The sequence below is a fragment of the Physeter macrocephalus genome, chromosome 11, assembly GCF_002837175.3.
Source record: "Physeter macrocephalus isolate SW-GA chromosome 11, ASM283717v5, whole genome shotgun sequence".
In the NCBI taxonomy this organism is placed as follows: domain Eukaryota; kingdom Metazoa; phylum Chordata; class Mammalia; order Artiodactyla; family Physeteridae; genus Physeter; species Physeter macrocephalus.
The window spans coordinates 12,404,542-12,416,626 of NC_041224.1; the positions used below are offsets into that span (position 1 = coordinate 12,404,542).

Genomic DNA, 12,085 nt, shown 5'->3' on the forward strand with positions numbered 1-12,085 from the left:
ATGAGACGTTAGAAGGCATCTTTCCTCAAGATTAAGGTCCCACAGATTTAGTTCCTACAGGAACTCAACGAATATTTGTTCAAAGAAGAAAAAAAATAAGTAAACGTATCAGCATAAAATCACCTTGCAGACAAAATTAGAAAAGCCTCATGTAGACATTCCTCTTAATTTACACCTCCCCATCCCCCCTCCTAGCTGGACCTACTTTGACCAATGCTATAGGAGTCAACATTGTCATTAAAGAATGTCATACCAGAACTCAGAGAAGAATGCGTTTGCTCACCTTCCCAGAGATAAAAATAACTGTGAGCCGGGATAGAATTTTCTAAGGCACACGAAATCAGCCTTTTCAATTGTGAGAAAGAAAACATAATTCTCTTCGTTGCATCATATGTACTTGGAGAAATTTTCTCTCACAGAGAAACCCACCCCACTGTGTTTAAGTAACTGATGTCCCCCAATGTATTAGTCACAGAGAACACCTGGGTTGTACAATTCCAGGGGCAACGGTCAGACGCTTGCACGTGAATGGCACGTGGGGTTTGTAACCCAGCACCCACATAGTTATTCTGTTCAATAGCTATTGTTGAATTTGTTGCTTCTCTGAAGCCTCAGTTCATAAGGGCGTGGTCTAGTTTTTTCAGAGCTTCATCTCATATTAATTAGTTGGTTTGCAAGAAGTGTTGCCGTAAATTAATGCATTGTTTTTCTTTTCTCCCTGTTTTTCTGGTCTGTGGGACTGGAATTCAGGAAGAAGAGGGATCCCCAAAAGAACCACAATGCCTCGGGTTGGAACGGAAGATGGCAGCAGGTAGAGTCCATTCAGGGCAGCGCCTCCTTTTCTGGGCTGCTATTGCTGACAGCAAGGCTCGCAGAATCCGAAAGCTCTGCAGATTGCAAAGGAAAATCTGTATGTTCCCAGTGATTGGAAACATGACTAGAAATGTCACTTGTGATGTATTCCAGGCACGACATCTGGACAATCTGGTCATGATGCAGAAAATAGCTTCTTTTTTTCTTCTTCTTTCTTTTATTGATTTCAGTTCTTGCTGAACAAATACTTGCAATAAAGTAGATGATGATAATGATGAAGAAATTTCAAATTCAGTAATACTAAAATAAGTAGTGTAGTTTTTTACTGGTGTATTTATGATTACCTAGGAAAATGCTATCTAGATGCATTTGCTGGTTTTTTTTATGTTAGTGTGTAGTTAAATATGCAGCTTTGCTAAAGCTATTTACCCCATAATAGGACTTCGATTAAGATAATACGGAAAGAAACAAATCATGAGTTTATAACTTAGCTTCCGCCTATGATGGGTAATGATAATGAGATGTAATGGTCATAAAAATAAACATTAGTTGAATGGACCTAAATGAAAGCTAATGACCTAATGGTCAATGGACCTAATGAAAGCTAAATCGTAATACTCTCAGCTTCTATTTTCCAATGGCTTTAATTTGGTGTTTTATATGATGAGGGGTTAGAAGAGGGCTCCAGATGTGTTTGCTGCTCATAGAGGGTCATGTTCTTGTAATTTAATGAAAATCAGGGTGCAGAATTAAGAAAATAAAAATGGTAACAAAAAGAATATGCACAGTGACGGGGGGTAGTTGGCACCCTGCTCTGATTTACATGGAGGAGAAACAATGAGCAATTATCCAGCTCCAGCATCTCCCTCTACAGCCCTCCCAAGTGTCTACCCTCACCAGTAACAGACATTGCTTTAGTTTCAGGCCTCTTCTGATTCTCTCCCCTTGCAGATCTTTGCATGACTGGCTCCTTCTCTTCAAGTAGTTCTCAGCTGAAATGTACAGTCCCAGAAGCTACCTTGTCATTCCTTGAAATCACTCTTCAATCCATTGCCCGTTTTTATTTTTTCCATAACACTTATTAGGATCCCAAATCATCTTTCTGTTGATTGCTTTCTTTACTTATTGTCCTCTCAAGAGATTGTAGCACAGGAGTTGGGTCTGGAAGGATAGATATGAAATCCATTTGAGAAGAGAGACACATTATCTGGTGTGTTTATAAAGTGAAAACCAAATACTGTAAGTTGAATCCAAAGTGATATCTATTTGGAGTTCTGCCCATTTTTTGGCTGATGACCTGATCCTTTGGCATCTGTCACCTTATCCTGAGGTCTCTAATTTATATTTGCAGGGGCCACCCAGGGGACAATGACAGGTTAATTGGGAGTGTATTTAAATTTTACCACCATCGTTACCTGTCCTTTGAGCTCTAATAATTCAGCATCTATGTACATTTGAGGGTTTTTTTGTTTTTGTTTTTGTTTTTGCGGTACGCAGGTCTCTCACTGCTGTGGCCCCTCCCGTTGCGGAGCACAGGCTCCGGACGCGCAGGCTCAGCGGCCACGGCTCACGGGCCCAGCCGCTCCGCGGTACGTGGGATCCTCCCGGACCGGGGCACGAACCCGCGTCCCCTGCATCGGCAGGCGGACTCTCAACCACTGCGCCACCAGGGAAGCCCTGAGGTTTTGTTTAATGTGATCTGCCTGTAATAGACAGAACCCTAATGCCTACTCAGAATCAGGTAGCATCCCCCCTTGACTTTGTGGGTAATGTAGCTGAGCAAATAGAGAGCCCATTTGTAACAAGTCCCTTTTAATGTGATACAGCATGGGTTGCTGTCAGCTGGTGCTGCATTTCAGCAAGACCAGCGCTGGGAAGTTTCATTAGACGGATGAGGCTTACCCTTACGTCCAGCCTGCCCTTCTGGTGCCCCGCACCTCTTCAGTGGGGTTCCTTCTCACTACCTCATCCCCTAGTTTCTCTACCTTCAGAAGGACATGCAGTCAGGCTCATACACCTCGGTGCATGTTAATTCACATCATTGTGTTGCTTCTTGTTCAGCCTGTTGGTATTTTAAGCCACAAATCTACCTGTGGAATGAGAACAATGTGGTGGTGTTAAAGGGATTTTAAACATCAGCAAACAATTAAAGAAGAGAGGCATTTCTGGCTACAACCGGAATGCCTGGTTAGACACTTTCTCAACCTGAGCATTGGATGGCCCTGAGTTATGGGGCCACGCAATGAAGATCCCATCAGACTGTGTGTTCCTTCGGAGCAGGGATTATGTCTGTTTACAAGTGAGGCTGGATCCTTTATCAAAAGGCGCCATTTTAAAGAATTATTATACCCTTCTGATACAACATTCAAGGCAAAAGTAACGAAAAGGATGGGAAGCTAAACTGGGGTTAAGCTTATCACTCTGCCCAGAGACAAGGAAGAATGAAGTAGTGGACCCATGAAAAATGGTGATGAGATGGAGGTATTATGGTGAAGAGGTTTCCATATACTTAAAAGATCCTTTGATGCGGCCATGATGTTGCTCATATAATAGAGAAAAAAAAAACAAAGATGCTTTACTGACAGTGAAGGAGGAGGCTGTAATTCCAACCAGGGAGAACTCTACATCAGCAAGAAGGCACAGTTTGAAGCCTGACAATGTGACCCAATAAGCCAGTTATTGGAAGGTGCTGAGGACAGGGTAGGAACTAGTCTACATGTTCTCACCTGGGTGTATGCCTTGTTTCTAAGCAGCTACTGTATCAGAGTTGTCAGATTTTTGGTCTGCGTGGCTCAGGCCCCCCTCTCTCTCAGGTCCTTCTTTCCCTGGATAATTGCTCTTTCCGTTTTGCTTCTCCATGGAAAGTGTTCCTTTCCCAGAGCCGCCTGTGATTGCTCTTTTCATTGTAGGGAAGAAATTATATGATCAGCCTTCATTTAATCTCTTTTTATTCTACTGAAAGGCCCTTGGAACAAGGCAAGAATCACACATACATACAACAGCTTATAAAAAGCATCGATATTGAATAAGATTAAAACAGAGCATTACTTTTCTTAGTACAGAGACTCAGGTTTATAGCTGACAGAAAAAAACAACAGATCTTGCTTAGGCTAATCTTATTTGTAGCCAAAGGGATAGATATTATGTAGTACCGGTTTTCTAGAAAGAGGGAGATGAGCAAATTTTCAGAGGTGGCCCATCATATCTTAATGTATTCATTCATTCATTCCCTTGCGGGCAATGAGACCAATCAATGGGACAGCTATGCTTTCTTGAGAGAATTCTTTTTAAAAATTAATTGCATCCTTTCTGATGGCTATGTTTCCCCCCACCAAAAAAAAAAAGTAATATGTGTTTTAAAAATGTTGGCTCTATCTTGCCACGTCTCTTGCCATGCATTGCTTTAGAAGCAAGCCAAGTACTTTTGAATGCTGAAACAATTTTAAATGTGTTTAAAATCCAAGAAGACTCTGTGGAATCCATATTATCTTTTAGTTTGCATTCACCCTGTGCTGTTAGGGCCCCAAGATTGCAACACTTTGTTCATAAGAGGCAAGAAACCATTCTATGACTGTCAAAGAATTTCATCTGAATGTTCTCCTTTTGCTAAAGGTCACCTAGGGCCAAGTGGGCCCCAGCACACTTTCAGAGGTGGCTGTCTGTGTCATCTGCACTTAGTCAAATTTTCATTTCCTGTGGTTTGTAGGTTATTCAAGTGTAAAGTAACGAACCCCAAACGGTTAAAGTTCTTTAACTAAAAATGGATGCCATGAGGGAAAAATGTATGTATTTTTGTAACCTTTCTGGGGAAGTGAGACCAGGGTTCCACTGTGCAGCTTCTTAAGCGATGTGATGTTACTTTGTGTGTGAGGCTGGGCCCCCGAGGAGACTCAGAAGTCAGGCTTTCCGGCTGAGAGCCCTGGGAGGTGACGAAAATGAGACCGAGTCTCTGATAATTCAGACAAAATGTCTGCTTTTCCTTTCACATCATAGTAGAACAGTCCAAATGAGGTTTCTGCTCCAGCCAGCTGTATTTCAGTCAAACTCCATTCTGACTGCACCAAAAGGTTATCTTCCTTACTGGTCTTTCTGAGGCTGCAGCCAATGAATAGAAAATTGTTCAGGTAGGGAAGTTAGAAAACAGGAGGGTGGTGTGCCTCCTTTATCCTGAATTTACTTTCTTGCCATTCTCTGAAACTTGGAACAGATAATCTGAGGATTCCTGGGAGGCCTTTTATTAGAGAAAATGCTACTGGGGGTTGTAGATTACTTTCAGCAGTCATCTTCTCCCTGAAACTCCTTTATGGGACTTTGCTGCCATACTTTTATTTTAGTCTAAGGAACCCCGCTATAACTGTGTCTACTTCAAATAATAGTGATTCGATGTTCACTACCACATACATTCTTCCGAAGCAGTGATGGCAGCAACCTGCTTGCTGCTGGAGGCCCATCAAAGGAACGAAGTCCTCTGAGGGTAACACATTCCCTATTCCGAGAACTAAAACACCACTGGACAGGAGGCCACGGGCTCTAACATATATTCGTAGAGAGGAAGGTGTTTCTAGAATTTACTTACAGATTCTGCATTATCAGGTTCAGTAGGAAAAAGTCTTTTTCTTTTTGCCTGGATTTTCTTCACCTGTGAAGTCAGTTGGACTTGCCCTAGAATCCAAGGAGATGTTTCTCTGGTGACCGGGCGTTGGGGGATGGGGCCGGGGGCATTGTTTGCCTCTGGCAGGAGAGGGTGGCCAGCCCGGGAAGGCTTCATGTCTGCGGTGATGGGAGACTTCCTGGCCTGCCTATTAAAATATGTCAGTCGGGGGCTTCCCTGGTGGCGCAGTGGTTGCGCGTCCGCCTGCCGATGCAGGGGAACCGGGTTCGCGCCCCGGTCCGGGAGGATCCCACATGCCGCGGAGCGGCTGGGCCCGTGAGCCATGGCCGCTGAGCCTGCGCGTCCGGAGCCTGTGCTCCGCAACGGGAGAGGCCGCAGCAGAGGGAGGCCCGCGTACCACAAAAAAAAAAAAAATATATGTCACTCGGCTCCCAGCTCACTACCTTTCGCATCAAGAAGGTGTCAGATGGAGGAAATCGGGTTTCCAAGTTCTCAGCGCTCTCCTAGACAAAAAGCTCTTAAGTGATGATACCACCCACGGCTCTGAAACCACAGCATACGTCCTCCTAAGCATCACCCAGAGAGCACGCTTGGCTTTTTCTCCTCCCCCCATGGGCAGAGAGCATTTATTGTTTGCAGAGTTTTTGCTGATGGCCATTCTGACTGGTGTGAGCTGATAGGTTTTTGTAATTTGGATTTGAATTTCCAGATCTTTTATTTAGGAAATTCAACAGACTGCTTATTGTTTGTAAATGGGAAAATACAAGTTTAAAGAAAATGAGGGTTTGCTTTAGCGCTCTGTGTTCAAGGTACACCTGATGCGTTGTTGACTGGTGGGCACCTGTGCCTTGAGGAGAAGCAGAAATGCACCTGCACAGCTGATGGTTGGTTTTGACACTGTGCGCGTGTGCACGGTGAGACACCCTGCCAGCTTTGTCTTGTACTCTACTCTCCATCCGATCCTGTGTCCCCTTAGCATAGTGGACATGCAGTCAGAGAGCTTTCCAGAAGTTCATCCAGGTCATAACGTCAATCGGTTGCCAGGATAGAAATCTTCAGTGCGGTAATACTTGGAGCAGAATTGCCTAATGTGTGTGTGTGTGCGCGCGCGCGCGTGTGTGTGTGTGTCACAAGATGTGTTTCTGCCCTATTTCACTTTCTTTTATTATTTTGTTGTTTGGTTAAAATGTGTTATTGGGTCTTCGTAAGAACCCCTTAGAGGGCAAAGAATTGGGAAGGTGACATTAATATACAAAAGCAGCAATGATTAAAGTAGCACGCGCATTAAATAAATCAAACTGTACAGCGATGATCTTTAAAGGTTTCCATCCTGGGGGAATCTCTCTACCCACTTCCACTTCCCACTTCCTTCCCCCGCGCATGAATAAGAAGATGGCACTTGTGTTGCATGCAGCGTACTCGGATGCCCACCCAGCTCTCTCCTGGGAGTGTACCTTCCCTCCTGTTCTCAGGGTAGGAGGAGTGCAAAAATCACCATCTAGAAATTCCAGCTGATCATTGTCACAAAGGCTCTGAGGAGAGAAAACGTGAAGTTTTTCCATCTCACAGATTGTTGTTGTCGTGGTTTTTGTTGCTCTTTACCCATGTTTCTCTGCAAACATTTCAGTGAAGTGGCATTTTTGGTCCTGGGGGCCCTGAAGTCGGCTGCTTTATTTCCTTGCTCTCCCTACGCTCCAGTTCAACTGGGCTTCATGGCAGCCGTACTTTGCTACACGCTTCAGTGATTCCTGGTGGATCGGCCACTGTTACTGAATTTGTTTATTGAAGGGGACACAGGGTCAAGCAACATGGTTGAAAAGACAGTAAGGGACTTGTCCTACAGCTGCTTTTGTGCAGCACTTTATGTAATACTGGGAAAACGTGATTGTCCGTATCAAAGACCGCGGAGGCGGGATGGATGACGTTGGGGGTGCGCCCTGTCTCCCACCTTCCGCTTCAGTGCACACCTGCTCCACTTCCGGCACCTGCAGGCCTCTGCCTGAGGCTTTCTCTTCCAGAACCTGCTCTAAGACCCCTCAGGAGTAGCCCTCGAGCGATCACTGGTGGGACTGGATGAACCGATACCTCTGCTGTCCGGCCCCTTGGGGAGCACAGCTGGGGAGCACGGGCCACGCCGGCTCCCAGGTTGCCCCACGGAGTCAAGCCCCAGTCACCCCCGGAAGTAGCTGGCTGGATAAAGCCCCGTGCCGGCTGCCCCCCTCCCATCTCTGCGCCCCACTCCCCTCCTGGTGTATCCTCCACCTCCTGCGTAAACCGGGGCAATCCCAACTAAGAGAGGGTCCCCTGACAGTCCCTGCACTGAACTCATCATAACATATTTAAAAGCATCCATGAACCTGGTTGAAATCTCAAAAAAGAAAACCTTTCAAAAAAAATTTTTTTACTACCTAAATGCAAAATAGCTGCTTTGATTACTACCTTATTAACTGGTCAAAATGGTGGCATAGCCAAGCTTCTTAAAATCCCCTTTTTCTGACTGCAGCCCTCCCTCCTTCCCTGTCCACTGGGGATGGTTAAGGATCAGGAAGAAGGAGTGAGCGTTTTCCGTCTTGAAGCTGACTGTCACCGAGCATATTTGCTCAGGCACTGCCGTGGTCTGATTCATTTTGAACTTGCTTGATTTGAGTCTCCGAGTGGATTTGAAGCATTTCTTTCTGAGCCCCGAACGGGGCCCTCGCGTTCAGCTTAGTTACTGATTGGATCCATGTGCACAGGAATAATCATCTACCCTGTTTCGAACCTGGTTAAAAACAAACAGCTTAGGAAAGAACACCTCTGGTTCCTTATCCTTCATCACAGAGAGATGATGGGAGAAGGAGACAATCAAACATGATGGTAAAATGTTAACGAACAACTTTCTCAACCAAATTATAGCCAAGAGCTGATATTCAGTCTACGAGCTACACAGATATTCAGAAACAGTGAGTAATTCCGAACTCCTGCAAGTTGATTTTAACTGCTTATGGCTGATGTTACAAACAGGGCCAACTCAGCTTATAGATGTGTTTCGTTTGGCCCACAGTCTTTAAAATTTTTTTTCAATCGGTTGTCAATGTTTAAAAAGTGGAAAATTTCATGTAAAAATCTAGGTTCTGATTTCTCTCAAGAAATTTGGCCAGAAACTGGCCAAACCAGGCCTGCATCCTTAAGTGATTAAAAAACAATCAGCTGGGGTTGCATCCTCTAGATGTTCCCTCCCCATCCTGCCTGTGGTTTGAGGAGCAGGTAAGATGATGCAGGGGCTGTTGCTATAGAAACCGGAGGGCATGCTATTCAAGCTGACAAGCACTTACCTCGGCCAGTGATCTTTACACAGTTCTCTGAAGTTCCCCGCAGTGATGGTTTCTTCTTTGTAAGAGGCTAACACTGTACTCTTCAGAGGCTTCTCATGATTTCAGGAATGGAGGATTACAAACGTTTGGCAGCTGTGCAGGGTACCACCGGGAGAAGGAACCACGTAACGGATGGGTGCGGCTGAACCGCTAGAAGTGTGTTCCAGCTCACACCTTGATGACATGTGACGTTGCAGGACTCGGGGTCACCTAAGGGGCCACAGTCTTCTCCTCTGGCTCGTCCTTTTGTGGGGACTCAGGAGCCACCATGTTCTCACTGACAGGGTTGCAGCCAAAGACTTCTGTTTCTGCCTTTGCTCAGCAAGCCTGATGTAAGATCCCCTTTGTGAGCATTTGCCCATCTGGCTGTGTGCCTGGCACCTTTTACAAGGATTTTGATCGAGCATGACTCCTGTGTGCATAGTAATCATGGAAATTTTCAGCTTTCCTATCCAAGGAGAAGTTGACAAAAGGGACAGATTGCCCTTGGCGTTTTTCAAGCTATAGAAGCAGAACAGGTCAAGGACTCAAAAAGTCAGGGTTTTGCAAAGACCCAATTCTAGTATTTGGCCATCACTGTGAACACGGGGGCATCCATGCCTTTGGTCACATAGTTCATCTGTCTGTGTGTTCAGCAAGGGTGTCTGGAACCAGCTGCTATGCTGGGTACTGAGATAGGGCCTGAAGTCTTGCCTTCTTGCTTTTTTGTTCACCTGGAACCAGTTACTCCCCTCAACCCTAATAGCCATGTTTCCGGAAGTTCACGCTTTGCCGTTTTTTTCTGTGCCTGGACTCTTCTCATAGCTGCCCTGCTCTAAGGGGTTCACAGTATGTAGTTCCTTCCGACAATTTGAAAAGGTTTCAGGAAAATGGATAATTGTATCACTTCCTTCAGGTGACTACAACTTTCTCTGTTCTTTACCTCTTACAACGGACTGATTTTATCCTTAGTTAATCTGGTCCAGCTGCCATGTTTGATTTTTGCATATTCATGATCACATCATCTGAATTGTTCTTTTCTAACAATTGAACATAAAACATCTGGTAACCATGCCGACCTGGTACTTAACAATAATACCATCTAACATTTATTACGTACTTGCAATTCATTAAGGACCTTGCTAAGTGCTTTACATGGATTTCTTATTTGATCCTCTTAACAGCGCTATGGAATTGGTACTATATTATTCCCACTATGCAGATAAGGGAACTCAAGTTTAAAGAGTTCATTTATCCCAACACAAGTCTGCTTGAGTCCAAAGTCCTACCCTCTTAGCCATTTCAGCAACTCTGCAAATACCAAATGTCTTCTGGACAGAGTTAAGAATTTCTGAGCAGTACCATATGAGACGGTTGATTTTATATCCTTCTGATTTGAGCAAGTTTATCAGCAGGGATCTTAGCTCGGATGCCCTTTAGAAAGGTTAACCTTCCCAGTTTCTTGTAAGGAGGGAGAGCTGGGGTAGGATGAGTTCTTGGAATTTGCCCTGGGCATATAAAGTCATGCTTTGATGGAGATGAAGTAAAGAAATGAGAGTCTTTACCTTTTTTTTTTTAAAGTTTGGTGAAGTTGAGAATCTATGTTCTATTTTTTAGATTAATTAATTAATTTTATTTATTTATTTTTGGCTGCGTTGGGTCTTCGTTGCTGCGCGCGGGCTTTCTCTAGTTGGGGCAAGCGGGGGCTCCTCTTCCTTGTCGTGCGCGGGCTTCTCATTGCGGTGGCTTCTCTTGTTGCGGAGCACGGGCTCTAGGCACGTGGGCTTCAGTAGTTGTGGCACGCGGGCTCAGTAGTTGTGGCGCATGGGCTTAGTTGCTCTGCAGAATGTGGGATCTTCCCGGACCAGGGCTTGAACCCGTGTCCCCTGCATTGGCAGGTGGATTCTTAACCACTGTGCCACCAGGGAAGTCCCGAGTATCTGTGTTTTAAATCTACTTCACTCTATTGGGACATTATATTTAAATCTGGTAGAATCAAAAATATAATAAACTTCCCTAAAACTTGGTTCTTCTATCCAATTGTATGATTTCTGTTTATGGTGTCACTGTCCACCTTGGTTTCAAGCGTCAAGGCCATGTTTGATTCCTTCTTTCTACTTAACCTCTGTATCATTCTTATTGAGTTCCTTTGCCATGTTTCTCGTATCTATTCCAACTTTTTCAGTCTTGCTGTTACACTCCATTTTGGGTCATTATTCCCTCATGTCCAAACTATTTTAATAGTTTCCTAACAGGTCTCTGTGCATCCAGATTTCACCTGCTCTTATACATCCTACACCCCACTGACAGAGTATCTATTCATCTATTAAAATCACACCTAGGCTTGAAGGTCCAAGGTCAATTCTATAGTCTTGATGTAATAATGGAGGACATACTGAGAAGTAATCTCACCAAGACCTCCCTTATGGCCCATGATTTACAATCATGTGTGGACATGTCTTACCCCTGCCAGTTGTTTATACAATACTTATATCCACCTTATGCACAATTGCTCAATCCTATGGTAAGAGTGTATTTTGTTTTGTAAAAAAAACGCCGAACTGTCTTCCAAGCTGTACCATTTTGTATTCCCACCAGCAGTGAATGAAATTGCGTGTTGGCCCACATCCTTGCCAGAATTTAGTGTTGTCAGTGTTTTGGATTCTGGCCACTCTAGTAGGTGTGTAGAGGTGTCTTGTTGTTTTTTGACTGGGTTGTTTTTATTTTTTAAATAACATTTAAATTTTCACTATGAGTATATATTATTAAATTATTAAAAATTTAGTCATGTAGTAAAATGGGGAAAAGCTAATGATTTAATGTGAAGTGAAAAACAGAGGATATAAAATTATTTACCATAATTACAAGTACAAAACACAAAAACCGATGCATAGCTTGCAGAGCTTTACAAAATGGAGGGAAAGGAAACAGAATGTTCACAGTAGTTGTTTACCTTTATAGTCCTAGCTTCTAGCACCATAAGTATGCAATAAACATTTTCATGGTTCTTAAATGCATATTGGAATTAGGGATGAATTAATCTATTTTCCAAATTTGCCATAATGAGATGCTACAAGTTTTGTAATGAAAAAAAGTAACTGTATACAAATAAGACTGATTTCACAACCCCCAAAACAATAACATAAGGGAAGGGGCTTTAATGTTGTTCATAAAAAGATTTCAAGGGCTTCCCTGGTGGCGCAATGGTTGCGCGTCTGCCTGCCGATGCAGGGGAACCGGGTTCGCGCCCCGGTCTGGGAGGATCCCACATGCCGCGGAGCGGCTGGGCCCCGTGAGCCATGGCCGCTGAACCTGCGTGTCCGGAGCC

General features: G+C 44.2%; 1 protein-coding gene across 1 annotated transcript in view; it reads left to right on the plus strand.

Annotated features, from left to right (window-relative positions):
• The first annotated feature begins 801 nt into the window (after nt 1–801).
• LOC102986058 (protein FAM107B) overlaps nt 802–12,085 on the plus strand; it is a 147,485-nt gene continuing 136,201 nt past the window's right edge. Inside the window, exon 1 of the mRNA XM_055087753.1 lies at nt 802–811. Within this exon, the coding sequence (XP_054943728.1) occupies nt 802–811 (10 nt within the window). The remainder of the gene's footprint in view (nt 812–12,085) is intronic.